The sequence below is a fragment of the Conger conger genome, chromosome 1 (assembly GCF_963514075.1).
Source record: "Conger conger chromosome 1, fConCon1.1, whole genome shotgun sequence".
NCBI classification, from domain to species: Eukaryota; Metazoa; Chordata; class Actinopteri; order Anguilliformes; family Congridae; genus Conger; species Conger conger.
Genome location: NC_083760.1, coordinates 54,261,819 through 54,282,373, shown reverse-complemented (window position 1 = coordinate 54,282,373; position 20,555 = coordinate 54,261,819). Strand labels below are relative to the sequence as shown.

Genomic DNA, 20,555 nt, shown 5'->3' with positions numbered 1-20,555 from the left:
AAAAAAACTTTCTATGGTCATTCACCAAGCAAGCAAAATACTGTAATACAGACACAATTGTAAGAATTCTGCAAATAGTCAGTCCAAAGAAAGGCCAGTCTCATAACACAAGACCCCACACACCCCCTTCACAATCACTTCCAAATCTGGACGGTGCTATGGCATAGCAGTTGGCATCATAAATCATTTGTTCTCTTGGTAAAAAATAGTATTAAGAGGAACTAATAGCCATCAACTGACCATGATTTGTATTGCTTTTTGGATTTTTTTTATTGTGTATGCTTTTTATGGCCTATGTAAAGATGTTGATAGACAATGATATTTCTCTGATTCTGATCCGTATTCTACTGCTACAGCCCAGTTTCATAACAATAAATGGGAGGAGGAAGGGGATGGCACTAGCTGACGTACAACAATGTGTCACATTTTCAGTTGTGAGACATGATGTTTTAGCCATCAGGTCAGCCGTAATAAGATAATATTTGAAGGAGGATTGGGCCAAGTTTCATATTTTCTGCTCCATTAGGTTCAAATTTCAGGCTCTGGATTCAGTTATCTGAATTTCACAATTTTTTCTTTAATCAAGGAATATTTTTTTTTTGTGTCATGTTATCCCTGAATGTTCAATTAAAGCAAAAGGCTGGCTTTCCTCACACATATTTCTCAGGTTGAGCAAGTGCTGATTTAATAACAGAAATTTGAAACTTGCCTGTCATTATAATATTATTTTTTATTTGCCATACAAGAAATGGTGTAGGAATAATTGACAAAAATAATTGAAGCCAGACGATCAGATGAATGAACGACAAATGGACCTCTTCATGATGGCTTGTAACAACATGTCATTTTTTTAAAAGAAGTTGTCCCCGTACAATGAAAAAGCCTGCTTAAATTATTGCAGAATTAACAATTACAGGTGGTAAGTTGTTTTAAGTTCAATTTTATCTATGCTGTCAAACAATTCTAGTATTAAATGACTCAGCCAATAATGATGAATAATTATTGTACATTAATAGAAACAATGTATGATACATGCAGTATGTCTCTATTAACCCTGAATACTCTTGTATGGGTGATCTGCTCTCTTGCCCACCCAGCAACTGGAGTTGCAACTGTCTTCCTGTTGCAACTATAACAGCTGCCATGGTTACTAACGCAGTTGTACATTGGAAGACTGCCACATTACCACCAAGTTTCAGGTTGTCTTCAACAATCCATTTGTATGGTGAGTAGCAATTTGCAATAATCAGACAAGTTTGGCATTGAGCCCCATTTGCATGAAAATACCAATCCAGCCATTATTCGAAGTTACCAACATTTCATGCTTCCAAACCAATTCTGAAAGATTCTCCTAGATTCGACTGTATTTTTCTTTGTATGTAAGGTTAATGAATGGTGACAGCCTCAATTAAATATTGTTGTTATTTTAAAGGAAATTGGACTTCCTCAAATTACTGCAATTGCGATAAAGTATAATTTCCTTCAAGGGAGCCACCCTAAAGTTGTTATCAGTTCATATTCCAGAAAGCAGTGGGCAGCGTGATATTAGCCTTAAGTCACAAGGATGCATGCATAAATGTAAAGGCTTTATTTTACTTCCCTTTAATTACCTAGTATTTACTGGGTAAATACCAGGTACTTATTAGTTAACTATTTTCATTTCAGAGGTAAGTATTATGAAATGGGATCTAAAACATATCTACATAGTACTTACATGTGGTACTTACTGACTTTGTTTCATAGTATTTACCACCGGAATCAAAGTACTTACCGAATAGTTACACGTGCACAAGTAGCTGTGTATTTACCCAGGAAATACAAGGTAATTAACGGGCTATAAAATAAGTGTTGCCAAAAACATTTTCTGAGGGTATTTACAAGAGCAAAATCTGAAATGTCAAAGATTTTTCTCTGCCAATTTATCTACCAATAGATCCCATAAATCGATTGCAATGCACATAACTTAATTGCTCATATCAGGCCAGTCAGGACAAACCCACCAACAATACATGCAATGCAGCATAGATTTTAATTTATTTTACATGCACAACACCAGCGGGACATAGAAATATTAGATTGATTGAGATTCACAGGTGCTTTGTGTCATGCAAAAGGATAACAATGACATGGTTTGTAAAACCTTTATTATAATCTAAAACTTAATATGATCTATAATGAAATATACATAAATATACTGCATAATGTGAAATGGTTGAGAGTTATGTCAGCACCATCAGATACACTGTACAATTGAATTTAATGGCTCCCACTTAAAAAGATACACACAAACATATTTTGGGAGAATTTGGGTACAGAGTTTATTCCATAAAGCTCACAGATTTGTTATTGTCATAAAGTACACATTTGTTGTGAGGCCTTACCCTGTGTATTGCACATACTATGCCATATGAAATCTCACCCATATAAAACCACATTGAGTCAATATGATATATGGGGTATGCCTGGCCAACTTAGCAGAAAGCTTGCCTAGCTTTCCCCCTGCCATCCCACTCTGTAACATGTTCATTTTCTACTTAGCAGCAATACTGGGTGTAAAAATATTTGTATTCTTGGCTTAATACTTTCATAATGTGTGTTTAAATGCTTACCATTTAATTCATGTACAAAGGAAGACAAAAAAGTTAACATGTCCTTTGACCCTTTTGACTACTGCTTTTTTAGAAATGTGCTGTATAACAAAATGTATAACAGTTATTTGTAATGTTAAAATATCACGTTTTATAGGTGGGGACACAGATATATTTACAGAAAATATAATACAGTATACAAGAAATATTCCTGATGAGGTCATGAAGTTTTTTTTTGTATTTTACAGGCTTCTTCAAATTTAAAACAGAAAAGAGACAGCTCTCGATGTGTTTTTTCTTCTTTTTTTTTTCATCTTTTTGGAAGCAAAACGTTGGTTGTCAAACTGAGGCCCACACTCATAAGTAATTGTGGATGGGCAGAAATTATTACATACTGTACTTAGTTTATTATTATTTTTATTTTTTACTTTTTGCCATATTGCAGTAGTTATAGCTTCATACCAGCAGGTGCTCAAAGTGAGAAAAGTAAAACATTATGGCACCCAGTTACTGTATTGTACACAATATATTTTTTACGAAATTGAATGAACAAATAATAAGATTTTTTTTATCAAACCAAAAGTGCACTTTGGAGGAGGTGCTTGGGCACCTGAAGCCACCGTAAACTGCACGCAATAAACGTTGTCCGACATCTTCTCACGATGTAAGTTAAGTGGATACCACTGTTCTCCTTCATAGAAACTGGTGCGCAGAAAAGGGCTTGACAGAACACGTACAGACATGTACAGACAAGATTCGAGAATAAGAGGCTTTTCTTAGAGCATGAGTGGCCGTTTGCTTTTGGGATCACCGTTGGCCATGGACTCTGCAGGCTTCCTCTCCCAGCCCTGCCGTATCCTGGTAATGGCTCTGTCCACGCAGGGAGTGATGAGCACAAACTTCAGGACGAGGACGATGCAGGGGACGACCAGTGCCAGCATGTACGCGGGAGGTAGGTACCATTTGTAGGGTCTCAGGAACTTGTCCCAGCCATAGAGGAAGGTGTGCAATGTGCACAGGAACAGTGTTAGGTGGCCCAGTTTGGACTGCGGTGGGAAAGAGAGAAGAATCAGAATGTAAGCTGAGGGATTGCTATAGCCACACAGTTGTTTGCCTAGAAAATTAACATCAGTAAACCAAGGTATTGTAAAATGACTAAGCGCAATGAAATATGGAAGTCAGTTATATACATGGTATCTCCCATCCATTGTGAGGTTCATGAAAAGTCTTCCATACTGTAAGTCACTCTTTCAAAAGACACTTTATCAAAGGCTAGTATAACACCATTACTGTATGTTGTGTTATTGCTCGCAATTACTGCTCCATAGCTCTTACACTCCACTTTACAGAATCACACGGGAGTCCAGAATGAGCTTTTTAGGAACTTTTTAAACTGTTCTGTGTTCATAGAAAAAACAACATTGCCTTAAACACTTCCTCTTCCCAAGTTACTAGCTCAGCAAACACAATTATGGGAAATGTATGACCAACAAAATAATTATGTGCTTATTTCTGTCTTGAAATATACTGCCATGGGGTGGGATTTCTTGTGTCAAATGAGGAAAAATGTAATTGCCTATGACAAATAGGCCCAGATGAGCATAAACTGCAGTATATTCAGGGGAGAGCCTGCTATTTAGACTATTTTCTGTGTATACATGACTGGTACCACTGGTAAATGCTGCTCTCTTATTAGCTTTGTGTTATTAGCTTTTACTTTCTTCAATCAACCGGAACAGTGCAAGTTGTATTTCTCCAACATGAGTGTCCTTATCAACTTCAGGTCTGTGTGCTGTTGGAGTCTCACTTCACCTGCTAAGAATGAAGAATCTGTGGGCAAGCAGCGATAAACGGAAAAATCCTCTCAGCGACTTTATTCATTAGTTAAGTTAAGCGATAGCATTTGCCTGCCCATCTCTGTTCATTTGTATGGGCTTCATTTGCTCTGGAGGACCTGCGGTAGATCATATTTGTTGCAGTGTATCGTGCGTCTGCCCATGAGCATTAGGGAGAATGAATAAAAGATGCTTTGTATTGTAAAAAGATCAATGTTCCCTTGACACCCCCCTGTTCCCGAGAAACAGGAATAAAAACAAAGAAGAAACACCTGCCACTGAGCATCTGGCTTACTTATTTAAGTAAGATTGATGCTGCACGTGTGCGACACTGCATAAACATCTGGCTTGGATGTGACAGCGTATTTTGTTAGTTATTTTCTTAGTTATAGTGCGTTTGGTGTATTGTGTATGTGGGAAAATACATATTGTATTACCAATGTTATTACCATGCACCGAGGCAGTGCACTGGGATCATCTTGGATTTAAATGAGAGTACACTGGATAAGGTGGGTGCCCCCATGTGCAAAGTTAAAAGGGGAAGAAACCACCATGCACCAAGCCTCTGTTCTTTCTAAGGTGGCACCACACTCATTAAACAGGATCTTGTGGACCGAACTGTAATTGTGTAACTATGGAAAGAAATTGCAATGCAAGATATAAAATAGATAAATGAGGTAAGGCCAGTGACAAAAAAAATCCACCATACTGATGTGTGGAGAAAACCAAATGCAAATAGAGATGACATGTTTTATGATTCATTTTAGAGAATAGAAAATGGACATGTCTGGAAAATATCTCTTTTGCCAGTGAGATTGTGCCTTCCCTATCAACCTTCCTCATCGCAAATCTCTCCCATGGGTTGAATAGTGACAGAAATGTCATAATAATGCAAAATGGGTAATCCGCTTCAGTGCAGATACCATCTGTGCAAACTACTCATGTGTTTCCATTGGGCACTAGCACACACCCAGTATTTGTAAGCTTTCAGTCATATAAAGTGGGTAAAAGAACAAGTTTTCAATTTCAGATTCAGGTATTGTTGCTTCAAGCAACCAGAACAATGAAAACAAAGTGCTGTTGGTTCTATATGGAAAAGCCGAATTGTATAAGGACACTCTTCAAATAAAATCTGAAAATCTACTCTTTAACCACATTAAACACAATTTTGCCATACTAAAATTGTGAAGTGCAGAGCCGAATCAGGACCAAAAATCTTTTTTGACCAAGGTACTATTGGACATTTACGATCAGTATATGAAGTATTGCATATCCATTCATACAACCCTCTTCAGTCATGGAAGTCTTCAGAAATATTGACTTCTGTATTCGTTCTGCCATTTTTAAGGAAAAAGCAACATCGTTGGTTTGACTGGATATAAATAGAGGCATAGTGCCAGGATCTATTAATCTAGTCATTGACGTGACTGCAATCTCTATGCTGTAAACAGTTCTCACAAAGGTATCGGTAATACTGTACCTGCACAAATCTGAATTCCCGCCAGTTAATGGCGTTGCTGACAGAGGGAAGGGAAGTTATTCCCAACAGGATGTATAAGCCATATCCCAGGATCCCAATTGAGAAGTATGAGTCAGTGCGCCATGCCAGGGTGTTGTCAAATGGTTCTGTTTTATTTTCTTTGATCTTAAAAGCAAGAACAGGTTTGTTAGCAGAGTGGTAATGTTTTGTGTTGTTGTTAGTCAGTATGTGTCAGTACACAGTATCAACTATTAACACAGAGTGAGTAAATTATAAACTAAAAATGTGGCAACAATGATACTGTAATGGAAACTTGCAGCTGGATTCTTAAAATTTGGCTGACGAAGGCAAATGTTACTTTCCGTCTTCAGAAATACTGCTTGGTTAGTAAATTGATCACCGAACCTAACCTGCCAATCTAAATATGTCAACATATGGGCACATACAGTATAGCATTAATTTGTTAGCAATATTATATAGAAAGAAAATATTGATTGAATCCAGATGTCTGTTACTGTCAAATAATTGTTATAATAAAAAATATGGTTTAATGAGTTTCGTGGTCAGCAGATTTAAGTCACCAAACTCTGTTTGAAGAACATCACTTGAATTGTGAGCTTATGTTAATTATAAATATCAATTTCACTGAATCTGGGCCTATATCTGAATGGCAATAGTCTCTTTGCATGGCCGGCTTGCTCACCTGCAAGATGACCCAGGTGTTGACCCGGTACCTCACATAGTACCTGAAGGGAATGATTAAGGTGTAGAGGACATGGAGGGAGGCCAGGGCCAGGGCAACCAGGCCGAGCTGCTTACGGCACAGCATCCACTTGTCCAGCCAGTCGGGGAAACGGCGGTACTTGGTGCCGTTGTAGAGCTGCAGGAATCCTGCCATCACTCCGGGAAGGTAGCACAGGCCCAGCATGATGAGCGAGACGATGGGGAACACCTTGTTGGCCAGGGAAACCATTATCCGGAAGGAGATGTCCTTCCCGTCGGTGACGGCCGTGTAGATGACGTTGCGGGTGAGGACATAGAAGAAGAAGGCGGCGATGAGGCCTGTGGCCACGGCCACTGGGAGCCTCCACAGAGGGAAGAGCTGGAGGGGGTAGTCTTCGATCTCCCCGGCTGCCCGGAGAGAGCCTTTGTCCAGGGCGGTGAGGCCGAGACCATGAGCAATGTCCACCACCATCTGTTTGGCCTCGTCGTTATCACCGCAGATTAAGACCTGGCCAATTAGGGCATAAACACATCAGTAAACTAAGGAAGAGAGATACTGAGAATAAACCCAGGTGTGTAAACAGCTACTTATAAATGCACCGGAGTCAAGTTTGTGAGAAACTGAAGCTGCAGAAAAGCATTTGGTCGGATGTACCCAAACAAATCGTCAAGGCCATTGATTTAAGGGTGTGTTCGTATGCTCTCTCGTGTTTGTTTGCACGTTCTTTCTTACTTTTTCAAACATGGCTTTTTAAAACAAAATGCTCTCTCGTGTTGTTTTTCTCAAATTCCTACTTTTTTAGAGAGAACCTCAGTTTTCCCGAAGATATGATGAAAATCTAATAGCAAAATACTGATTGTTTTAAAAGAACAGCATTCAGTATCCTGTGGTGGGTCAATTCTTTTACAATAGAGCTGTATAAATGTCTACATTATGGATAGATACATCATTTGGATTCCAAGAACCTTTGCATTGAGTCGTATAAGAGCTCTCTAGATGTAAATGCCACAGCAAGAGAAATGGGATATAATAACCTAAAAACATCAGTGATACATCCATGTGAGTTCAAGTGTACAGCTTGAAATTGGAGCAGTAAAATGCAACACGATGGTGACAGCATCCATTTGAATTGAATTATTGTATGAATTAGAATCTCATGATATGGTGAAATCAAGTGCTAGGGCTGGTATGCGCCTGTCAACAAACACTGCCCCCCTTTTCTCACATACAGAGAGGAAGATAATTCAGATAAAGCAGGAAGACAGGAAATCCTGAATCCTGGTTATTATATAGTACCGTCTCCAGGCAATGGATTTCTCACATTTGCCCTGGATAGGAGGCTACAGAATGGGATCACCCCTCATTGAAAAGAATATGAGGACAAATGCAGACTACAAAGAATACTATCTGTATGAAACTTTTTCTGTGTCATCTGATAGCTTCTGTGTGTATGTGTGCACACTTGTGTGCAAGAGTGTGTTTCTGAGTGATGTACTGTAGTCAGGGGAGGGAACGTGTTACATTTATTCCATTATATTTGCTGAAGTAAGTTTTGTAATTGAGAGTTGTTTTATATGAGGATACAAGTTGCTGGAGTATATTTGTAAAGGAAAAACATTTTATTTTTTCCATTTCCTGTGCTCTCTTTTTTTTCCAATTCCTTTTTATGCAATGCAAATTCTGTTCGACTTGTTCTCACAAGAACCACTTGTACACAGGTACAAAGCTCTCTGGACATGATCCTGCTCTTACGTCTTTGTGCATCTCCTTTTGAGATTCAAGGCTGAACGCTCCCAGACCCCAGACTGATGTTGGAAGTAACTAGTAGCTAACTAAGCCTAACTAAACTATCTAGTTTAGGAGTTTACACTTGGTGCAACTGGACCTTGGGATTTTTTTAGCTCATGCCACCTTGAAATTGAGGAAGTGTGATAGAACACACTAAAACTTACCAGTGACAAAATGAGCTGAACAAATTCTAATGTATATATAAGATAATATATTTTTTTCTGGTGTCAGACCTTGCCTACTTATATTGGATATCAATTTTGCTCTTTGTGTTTCTTCTCACAGATGGCTAATTATCTTTGACAAACATGAGAATGACTTGTTTATCTCCCGATCAGCTCGATTTGAACCATTATACATCTGGATTATCGCTGTATTTATAATCCGTATGCAGTAGCTGACCTGAGATTTCAATACAATATTTATTTGGGAAAAACACTTACAGTTGTACACAGGTTGTCCTCCATAATGGTGGATGGGAAAAGTTAACATGATTTGTGATGTGTATTAAAGACAAAGAATATGCTGTTGCTGAATTTATCAAACCTGCCATGCATAAAAATAAAAACAATCGCTTTGAGCTGCAGGCACTTCATGTGCGCGCTGTCCGAAAATTTTGCACTGTGATACATTTCTTTCGGAGAACTCAATAAGTATTTCTTACAAAAGCTTTATGTCATACATTCAGTCTGTATGTACACTCACTGGGCAACGAAATTCATAAAAGCATGCAGACATGGTCAAGATGTTCAGCTGTTTTTCAGAGCAAATGTGGGAAAGAAATGTGATCTCTGACTGTGGAATGTTTGTTGGTGCCAGAAAGGCTGGTTTGAATATCTGAGCAGCTGCTGGTCTCCTGGGATTATCATGCTCAACAGTCTCTAGAGTTTGCAGTTCTGCGGGCAAAAGTGCCTTGTTAATGAGGTCAGGGGAGAATGGCCTAAAGTTGACAGGAAGTGACAGTAATGCAATCTCGAGTTTACATGAACTAGCTCCACAGGCTTCTGATTTAGGCCCTGTTTTAATTTGCACATGGTTATATATTTTGTTTATTACTATTTTATTGGAAATGCATTTTTACATTTTATATTTTGGACATTTATATTATTAAGATCTTGCTGTATGTACGCTATATCAGGCTGTGATTCTGCAGTTCTGTTGCCATTGCACTGCTTGTTCTATTGAATATTAAATCAGATCCTATAGCCTACATTAACTTGGCACTTGAATACTTTTTTCAGTAGATACTTTCTTACTCTTACTCAAGTAGTTTTTTGGATGACTACTTTTACTCTAATTTGAGTAATTATTATTTTCAAGTAACAGCACTTTTACTTGAGTACAGTTTTTTGCCTACACTCCCCACCTCTGACTGTAGTTCTCCTCATTTTCATGGTTTGGTTTTCGCTTCAACCCAGAAATAAAGGGTAATATCTTTTTAATGTACACACAATGGGATTTACTTTTGGCAAAAACAGGGCCTTAGACAAGCTCAGTCCTGGGCCCTATTTCATATTTACATCTCTAACACAGTTAGGCTAATTAGACGGTTGATATTATGGGATAAATTCAGGACATTTCATAAAGGGATTTCACAATTTAGAGGGGCTTGTTGCTGGGACAACAGTGTCCGAACCAAAAACCTGCAAACCCCCAGGTTTAAGGTTAAGTTAGGAAGATAAAGTATTTATCCGACATAAACCACCTGATGAAATTACACACAGACAGCAGAAAAGAGCTCAGCTGTTGGAAGAGACGTTCCTGTTGTTGAACAAGCCAGCTTTGCTAGGAGAGCATTTAGAAGAGAACGCGTTTTTTCAGAACGACAAAAACTTTTAAGGCTTTTAAGGCTTCATGAGCACCTTTGATTTAGTCATGATGGAATTATTTACGTCCAGCAATTAATAGAAGTGCATATTGAAAAGTGAAGCGGGCTCTGCAGACGCTGTGTTGTGCTTTCACTCAGGCATATTTTTACATGCTCTCAGCAGTGGTGAATTATAATTAACTTTGTCCACTCGTTTCATACATAAATGCAATGTACAGTGCATAATCACAGACAAATAAATATTTCCATAGCGTTCCCAAATGTCATGTGAAGTTAGACTTTGATTTACTTGCTTTCTCGATAATGCCACCACGCTGAAACATTGAATTCTATTATTTTTGGGAAGTCATGAAAAATGACATCATTTAATGTTTCATTGTGCTGGCATTATCAGAAAACAAGTAACCTAAATCATTTCAAAGTCTTATTAAGAATTAAATTCATCAGATGATTTGACTCTAGATGCATCAAATTATCTTAAGATGTTCAAGCGACATATATATAATATATATGGTCTTAATTGGGTTTTGTATTCAATGTTGAAATTACTCTAGGACTAGGCTTAATGTGTGCCCAAGTGGGTTTTTTTTTTTAAATGGTCACACTTTACAATAAGGTACATGAACTGGCATTAACTACTGTTGCAGTTATCGTAAATTAATTGAGATACAAATTCATTAAATAAGCATGAAATTCACTTTATTAGTTAAAATATTTATACATTAGCAAACCACAGGATACACTCATAATTAGTTAACCATTAACAGATACATTAACAGTTTCCTTTCATTGCAATATGAATTGACATTTACTCATGCATTAGTTAATGCCAATTCTTGTAACCGTATTGTAAAGTGCTACCAAAAATGTTTTTTTGGAAAAGGAATTTGCAATATGCCTCGCTAAATGGAGCCTCAAAGCATTTGACGTGCTGCTAATCCCTTTTCCAACGATTGATCTCTTACCTGCCGGTTCGCATCCAGCCCGCCAGACTGCAGTGCCCAGGCAGAGACCGTGTTGAATGCCTTGACCACGGAAGCTGCCGGAAACAAATGGTTCAGGTGCTCTGCGTTGGACTCTGGGTACTGGTTCCTCTTCAGGTTGTTGCTAACGTCCACCAGGACCTTCCCAGTCAGATCTCCCCCCGCTTGTCGTAGGAAATCGTAGTTCTCCCTGTGCACAGCCACAAAGATGATCATGGAGGTCTGGGCTGCCTCCTTGTGGGTCAATACCTGGGCGCCCTTGGGCAGGAGGCTGGAGTTCTTGGGGTTCCGGCTCCCGAAAACCACCCCGTATCCAGCCTGTAACAGCCGCATCCCCAGAGACCGCCCGAAGTCACCCGTCCCAAAGATGCAAATGGTTCCAAGCTTGCGCTGAAGGCTTGGGTCACTCATCGCCATAGCGAAGGAGTTACTGGTCATATCTGAAACAGACAACACAGTCCGTTGCATGATCACAAATCATTGCATATGAGCTAGTTCATTAATAAACCAGTTTCTGTCTGAAATTAATCAATACAGCTTTACTGGCATTGACTATTTCATTATTTGGTCGTTTTGAGAGACAACAGACTCCAAATACGAATGCCGTACCTACAATCGACTCTAGCTTTTGTTTTGCATAAATTAATGGCACAAAGACACACAGCTGGTCAGGAAACACCTGGACAACCAATTGTCTGATTACTTTTGCTACCCTAAAATTGGGAATTATGTATAAAAATTGCAGCAATCCATTGTTTTATTTAAAATCCAATGTGCTGGAGTACAGAGCCAAAACACCAAAATTTTTCAGAATTTAGTCACCGTCCAAATATTCACAGACCATTGTATAAGCCAATATGTTCTGTATTCAATTATATCCACAGAAAAAGAATGAGGAAATAGCAACTAAGCAGCGTTCTGTTTTTACTAGATCGAATCTGAAGAAAAGAATCTGCATGTTCTTTAACCTTCTTGCATGACTGCAATGAAAACAGTTCTACGGTTAAACGGTCATGGATTTCTCTTGCCTCCAGGCCCTGGTTTGTAAGTCCACTGCAGCAGTCGTGTCGCTGGAGTTATTGACAGAGTCCTCTCTCGCCGGTCAATTTGTAGTGGGGTGCTGAACCGCCTGCCCCGGCAGGGAGGAAGCCAATAAGCCTGTAGTACAGAACTGGGAAATTCCGTTTCTGGGGGGGGGGGATGACGTAAGCAGGACGGGGAGGAGGGTGAGGGCAGGACAAATACAAAAACAAATTCTTCCAGGCTTCCTGCCAATCAACTTCTAGGTAGCCACATGCTTGCTTAGCTAGTTACACAATACTGGGGACTCCAACGCATTGCGTCTTGCCAGTTTTGTACTAGGCATAAATCACATGCACACCCTGAATGTACATCAAGAGGGAAGACTGGAGGTTTATTTAAACTTTTGTTCCCAACATTCCACTCGGAGTGTCTGCACACACTGCAGACATAGTCTTTAATAACCTAAGAAGGTTCCTGTTTGTTTTGACGCTGCATATGTCTGAAAGGATAGAACTTCACAAGTGAAGTAAGTGCAAAGTAATGTAAAAGAGACACTGTTATTTAAAAAAAGACATAAATGAATCATGTTTAAGTATATGCTCAAGTATATGTCTGAGCAAAGGCAGTAGGTCAGACACACCAAGATCACAGACCATGCCTTGTGACCTCATTAGGATTTACTCTATACTGTAGTCCAGACTCAAACAAAGCTAAGCGTCATATAATTACCCAATGAGTACATACAGTACATTGCGTCATCAACCCACTGCTTATGAGTCTGGTTCCCTTCTGCATGAAACACTATAATTATCAATACTTCATTATGTTCAGGATGCACAAATGCTCCCCTTACTTGTAATCATTCTTGTTGAGGTGGCTTCATATTTGGTTTCAGAATTTTTTTCTCCATTTAAAAAGTTGCCAACAATGCAATGCAGCTGCATCTGGTTAAGACCACTGGCTCATTTTTCCGCACGAGAGATAATGGTCCCCAGCTGGTGCTGCAACCATGTCTCCAACCCCCCACCAACCAAACACACGCACACACACAAACACACACACAGCAAGCATTTTATAAATAGCCTAATTTTAACTCTGTAAAACGTGTAATCATCTAAAAACAGAGGAATTTTTGAGAACAAGTGGCACAGATAGAGTATACTAATATGTGTGTTACACAGATGCTCTGGCTCACCTATCGGCCCATGTGGAAGAAATTAAGTTTGACATTTTTGTGAACTAGCAGTCTGTCATGAACGACACTCGCCGCGTTTCCTCAGCTGTAAAGCATGTCATGTTTGTTAAAGCTGATAAATTGTGAGGTATGTGAGTCTCTGTCTGTTTACTGTGCTTACACCTGTCATTCACATAAGGTTAAGGCAAAGCCTGTAGAGAGAGAATCTCTCTACAGTGTGGCCTGTGCAGCTTGTAGCATAGTGGTACATGACTGGGACCTGCAAGGTCGGTAGTTCGATCCCTGGTGAAGCCACAATAAGATCTGCACAGCTGTTGGGCCCTTGAGCAAGGCCCTTAATCCAGCATTGGTTCCGGGGGAGGATTGTCTCCTGCATAGTCTAATCAACTGTACGTCACTCTGGATAAGAGCGTCTGCCAAATGCCATTAATAATAATAATAATAATAATAATGCAGTGGGTAGCACTGCCGCCTCACAGCATGGAGGTCCTGGGTTCGAATCCCAGTCGGCCGGGGCCTCTCTGTGCGGAGTTTGCATGTTCTCCCCGCGTCTCCCAGGTTAGGCTGATTGGAGAGTCTAAATTGCCCGTAGGTATGAGTGTGTGAGTGAATGGTGTGTGTGCCCTGCGATGATAATGGATGGATGGATGGATAATAATAATAATAATAATAATAATAATAATAATAATAGTCTCTGATGCAGGTGTCATTTTTAGGTGATTCAGTGTAAGAAGCAAGTCTTTTGGTCTAGGCTTTCAGTAAATCTTTGTAGGAAGGACTCCTATTTCATTACCAAGATAAGGTCTGAATACAATTAACTAAATCATGCCACTAATCAACACTAGTATAAAAGGCTGTTATTGAAAGGCCAAGATCAAACAGCTTTCAGTTTAAATGAGATGGTCCTAGACCGGGGCTAAGCCTAGTTTGTGAAGCAACCGATTCAAATGTAGTTAAATTCAGACAATTGCACTGAAATAACAATTCCTCCTTTTATTGGCATTGCCTACTTTGACATACACTAATGAGTTATGAAACAGTTTTGGCATCGAGGCAAATGCGAAAGAGGAATAATAAAGTTATGCAACTTAGCTGTTCTGTGCCTCTAAAGATCTTTTGCAAATGCCACAGTCTACAGTTGGTTTAGAAACCTCTACATTTAACTACATGTAATTACTATACACACCCACATTGGTTTGCAGAAATATGATGAGGTTTATTTTTTTACTCTACTTCGTATTTCTGGATGTCCTGTTATGCAATATGGAATGTAAGATCTTGGGCAATAAAGCATTACCAAATGTATAAACTGATGCAAGCCAATCTGATAATTACAGTAAAACAAAGTGTTAAATGGTCTCACTGAAATGTCAGAAACCGGCTGTATTCCTATTTGAAAGCATATTTTTATGTTATTTCAAACCAAACCAAATCTGTCGTTATTATTGAACTACTATACATGTTGCTGAATGCTGAATTCCCCCCCCATTGATATTTGATTGAACGCTCCAATAATTGGACATTTATGGAACACAGGGACTTTTTGTGATATTCGCGGAACTGCCATCAACACAAAATAATCCATCTGAAAAGGTTACAGTGATGGAGACATGGCTGGATAATTAATATTCTTTGGTGTTGGTAATGAGGAAGTCACCGCCTCTGTCACAAGCATGGACCGACCAGTGACAGAATAGAAATAGTTTCAGCTACAGCAGGCAATAACATTAACAACATCAAAGTATTTACCAAATAGTTCCTGCACCAAAAAAACTAACAAAAAATGTAGTATTATTATGCAATACAGGCATTCATTAACACCGTGTACTTGGGCTGCTACAGTTGAGAAATAGTGGTTGTTTGTCGATTAGTAAATAACAGTTACGTTTTACGACACTCAAGTGAGGCTGTGTACTTTCCACAGCAACAGTATCAAACTGTTCTAGAGCTGCCAGACATTTCCCGTTTGGGAAATTCCAGACTGTTTCTGGGAAGTGTTTGACCACAGTGTCATGATCAGACCAGGGGGCATGACCAGGGACACGGCACTGTTTGTCCTGTAACCAATAAAATGGGGGATTACATGACCAGATGCAGATAATCTTTTTTGGGGGATTCTGCTTCTTATTCTATCTGAAGGACAGCACTGCACCGCAGGCAAGTGAGGATTAAGTAAAATATGTTTCATTTCTGAATCAGGCAGATAGCTTTGTTTAATGTTTGGCACTCTGAATGCCAAACAGATGTGCATCAACAGTTAAAACAGTAAAAAATGTAAAATCTAAAGAAGAAAGTCAATATTGTGACAATTCCAATTCCAAAATACTGAGCATTGCACTCTGCGGAAGATATATGAAGTAAAATATATTGTATTGTATATTTTACTACAGTATGTAATATTCATTCTGTAGCCCATTCCTGGAATATTTACAGAAGCCATTAATTCAGATATATTTGGAATCACACACTAACACATAACTCCCTGTCCAAATCAGGTGTCATTGTTCAACAAGGATGCATTCTCATTTTTTCAGCAATGGGATCCTTAATCCAGTAATGCAAGAAATGCTAACAAATAATGCACACAAAGATGCCATCAAAATATATAATTGGATTTTCACAGTATTAAAGATTCCCTTTAAATCAGAGCATGGATGAATCTGTTGCGCACATTCAAAGTTTTGGCATGAAAAATATATCTTCACACGTATGGCTTTAGGGGGAATCTGACTTTCGAGAAGTGGTACATGAGAACAAGACACCATTAATGACCTCTGTCCTTTTATCCATGAAAACACAGCAGGAGTGAGAGTCAAACCAGGGACATAGGATCTCATTTCACCATTTCCTGATAAACACCTCTTTCAAGGGCTTTGATTGACTGCACACCTCAAGCCTTTTGTATTTAATATCATGTGCAAATTCAAACAGATTGCTGTGATATAATGAGCCATTCCTTGGAAATGGTCTGTGATTAGTAAATGTCCCAGGGCACACAGAGAGGGTGAGAAGGAATTTTGAAGTTGATGTGAGAATACTATTTTTAAGAGACTTCTAGTTGAATATCCTGGCTTCTGTGGCTCTCTGATTGGCTCTCTCCGTTTTCTCATAAACTGGAACCCCGTTTGAGTTCTTACTGTCAGAAATCAATCCCATCTGGGGACATGGGGCTTGAGTCAATCAACATTTGCTCTTAACTCACAAATACAACCAAATGTCAGCTTTAATCTTCACAAGGAGATAGATCCACAAAACCATATCCAATTCCCCATAATGTATTTGTGGGGAAAAAAATAACAAAAGAGTACCACACATTTATTTTTAAGGAAAAGTGAATGGGTAATGTCAAATGGGGACTTCACACAGGGGCTTCCAAAAGTACGTGAAAAGAGGACTATATAATTCAGGCCGGGCGGCACGGATGGTGCAGTGGGTAGCACTGCCGCCTCACAGCTAGGAGGTCCTGGGTTTGAATCCCCTTCAGCCGGGGCCTCTCTGTGCGGAGTTTGCATGTTCTCCCCGTGTTTGCGTGGGTTTCCTCCGGGTACTCCGGTTTCCTCTCACAGTCCAAAGACATGCAGGTTAGGCTGATTGGAGAGTCTAAATTTCCCGTAGGTATGAGTGTGTGAGTGAATGGTGTGTGTGCCCTGCGATGGACTGGCGACCTGTCCAGGGTGTATTCCTGCCTTTCGCCCAATGTATGCTGGGATAGGCTCCAGCCCCCCTACGACCCTGTTCAGGATAAGCGGGTTAGGATAATGAATTAATGAATATAATTCAGGCCTTTGGATTTCAGATCAAAAGACGAATATGAGACAGAAGTGCAATTTACACGTGTGTAGTTTTGCCATTTTACAGAAACACTGCTTCTGAGTCTTCATTAGAGCACACAATAAATGCCTAACAACGCAACTACATTTTCAATTAGACCCACGGATGTAAAGCCAAGCTTGACACAGTGCTGTTCTTCACACAGCAGGCAAAATGACTGGACCAAATAGGCCGAAATGCTTGTATTCATCATCAAATATTGTGATGGTGTTATATTATGTAAATTAAAATTCAGAATTGCTTGTATTCAATAACATGACATTATATACTATGCAATAATTACTTGTCTGATGGCATGTCTGTTGGGCCCGTTTATGGTAATGCTGTTGCTTCCTATTCTGTGCCCATACTCTTGTCGTCACATCTCTTATGAAATGCACTTTCTGTCTCCTGTGTCATCTCATGATGGCCCAGTAAATCACTCTGGATAAGAGTGTCTCCTAAATGAATGAGTCATATTTGATAATTACATTTTGAAAGCACAATAGCTGTCATCTCTCGTGTGTGCATATACAGTAGATATAGTTAAATGCAAAGGTATTGGGACATATTTGTGTTGTTTTGCTCCACTGAAATGGGATGACTATGCATAAAAATGGCTGCAATTCCTTCAGGGATTACCTGATATGGATGCAAATACCTTAAAATTCAAGCTGACAGTCTGTATATGAATATGACAGTTTCATATACATTGTTTTATTTCAAATCCAATGTGCAGGAGTACTGAGCCAAAACAATAAAAACTGTCACCATCGCAATACTTTTGCATTTAACTGCTTACATATTTTGGAAACATCTGCAAAGAATAATAAAACACCCCTGGCAAAAATGACAGCCATGAGTTTTTTCCTATAATTTTTGAAAAGGTTAGAGAGCACATTTAGAGGGACGACATGGCTCAGGCAGTAAGAGCAGTCGTCTGGCAGTCGTCTGGTGGCCGGTTTGATCCCCCGCCCGGGCTGTGTCGAAGTGTCCCTGAGCAAGACACCTAACCCCCAAATGCTCCTGATGAGCTGGGCGGTGCCTTGCATGGCAGCCAATCGCTGTTGGTGTGTGAGTGTGGGTATGAATGGGTGAATGAAAAGCATCAATTGTACAGCGCTTTGGATGAAGGCGCTATATGAATGCCAACCATTTACCATTTACCCCCATCTTCCATTCAGACAAGGTTTTTCATGGGATTTAGGTCTGGAGACTTAGCTGGACATTGCAGAACATATTGTTGCTGCGATATTGTTTTCACTTACAGTATCCATTTCTGTGTGGGTTTTGATGTATGATTAGAGTCAGTGTCTTCCTGGATAATCTACCTACAGTATGAGCAAGTCTCAGCTTCTGAGCAGAGACAACCACAATAGTGCCTCTGGACCGCTGGCAGCAAAACATCCAATGCATCAATAACCCATATCCATATTTGACAGTAGGTATGAGGTGCCTGTCCTTGTATGCATTCCACTTTTGCCACCAAATATGTTGATGGTGTTTATGGCCAAAACATAACATTTTGGTCTCATCTGACCATGGTACTCTCTTCCAGTCATAATTCCAATGACATTTGTCAAACTTCAGATGATTGGTTTTGTTTATTGTGCTCAGTAAGGGCTGCCCAGTTCTGTTGCCCTTGGTGACCCCAAGACCCCAATCTCTGCAGTTCTTAAACCGTGATCCTTGGGTTCTTTTGGCCTCTTTCACCATTATCCTCGCTGTCTGTAGGGACAACGTGCACTTGAATCCTCTTCCTGGCAAGTTTGCAACCATTGCATATGTGCACAAAAAATGCACATGGTACACATACATATCAGAGATAAAAAACAACAGAATCCAAAAAAACCAAAGAACAGCAAAAACAGAAGGGTAACCGGGTTGGGAAATAAGGGCTAGAACACAGGTAGGGAACAGGTAACAGGTAAAACGAACTAGCAACGAGAACAGAAAAGGACAGGAAAATTACAAAATGACTAAACTATAAACAGGTGTGCAAACAGATAATCAGGAAACAGGAATGACTAGATTACATTACATTACATTACATTAATGGCATTTAGCAGACGCTCTTATCCAGAGCGACGTACAATGAAGTGATAAGATAACAGACCTAGGAAAGCAACATGGGACAAAAAACATGAAATGCTAAGGGAATAGACAAATACTGAAACCGGAAACATGCAAAGCATAACAGAACAAACTACGGGAAGCGAAGTGGGGCACAACACACAAACACCAGGCAAGAAACAGAGAGAGAACAAGGAGAAAAGCACAGACACTCAGACAAAAGGGAAAAAAACAACAGGCAAAGGGCACGGACCTGACAAGATCAATATACTGTATATCCCAAATTAAGTGAACTGGAAATTATTTATCCTGTGGGATTACCCTTGCACAGGGCATTGAGGACCTGTATCATTGTTAAAACGTCTTCCATAGAACCATATTTTGCAGTCATGTCTTTTAGAGCAGTCAGCTTCTTGGAGCGGGTCTTACTGAAAAAGCTTACAGAAGTTCATGAACTGCAGGTTATAGAAAGTATTAGTGTATTTTCTGAAGGGGTTCCTACATGAGTTGAATATTTCAATAAGAGGATCTTGACCATACAGGGAAAAAAACCCACAAATGTGTTTTGCATTTAAATGAACATATAGATAACAGTGTAAGGTGTAGGCTTGGATTCAATTGAAGTCAATAAATTTGACTTCAATTGAATAATACAAAAAACATAATACAAAGTTATTTTTGTATTATAGGCAGTTCAGTGATCACCAAAACTAACTTTGAAAACATTGTGTTCATTAATAAAGGTTAATTAATTTGATTTGATTCTTCATGAGTTAACATGTTAACATTTATTTTGTTCATATTTCTATGTTTTAGAAGAACAAAATGGCGGAGATCAGCAGAGGTAGAAATTGACAGTGTTTACCAGTCTGGTGCCTTTTCTTCCTCCATGTATGGTGTGAAGATGTGGCTCACAGGATGACCTCTCTATTCCCACAGACAGTGCTTGTTGAGGGGGAGGCTATGATGTGCGAGGAACCAATGAACCAAGGTGACTACGAGTACAAAACCTCTTGCTTTTAAAAGGCAAAATCAACTTGCAGCGTAGGTTTGCTGCAAGACCTTTCAACCCAGAACACCGCATTTGTATGCCACAATTATGTGTGAATGTAATTGTTGATGGTGCAGGTTAAGAACCGTAATTATGACTGATGTACATTTAAACAGTTAAACAATTGGCCTTAACTGCTGCGAACACTCAACTGATTACGACTCTGTCCTGCGCTAC

General features: G+C 39.4%; 1 protein-coding gene across 2 annotated transcripts; it reads right to left on the bottom strand.

Moving 5' to 3' along the window:
• Positions 1–2,015: 2,015 nt before the first annotated feature.
• Positions 2,016–12,406, bottom strand: steap4 (STEAP family member 4). Of its 2 annotated transcripts, none has more exons than XM_061243896.1 (5): positions 12,255–12,406; positions 11,209–11,666; positions 6,607–7,134; positions 5,904–6,068; positions 2,016–3,634 (listed from the first exon to the last, which is right to left on the bottom strand). In XM_061243896.1, the coding sequence occupies exons 2-5, from the start codon at positions 11,662–11,664 to the stop codon at positions 3,365–3,367; spliced, it is 1,419 nt and encodes a 472-aa protein (XP_061099880.1). In that variant the 5' UTR covers positions 11,665–11,666; positions 12,255–12,406; the 3' UTR covers positions 2,016–3,364. The 2 variants fall into 2 exon arrangements, with proteins under 2 accessions (XP_061099880.1, XP_061099873.1); XM_061243889.1 differs by having other exon boundaries at positions 12,195–12,347.
• Positions 12,407–20,555: the final 8,149 nt, after the last annotated feature.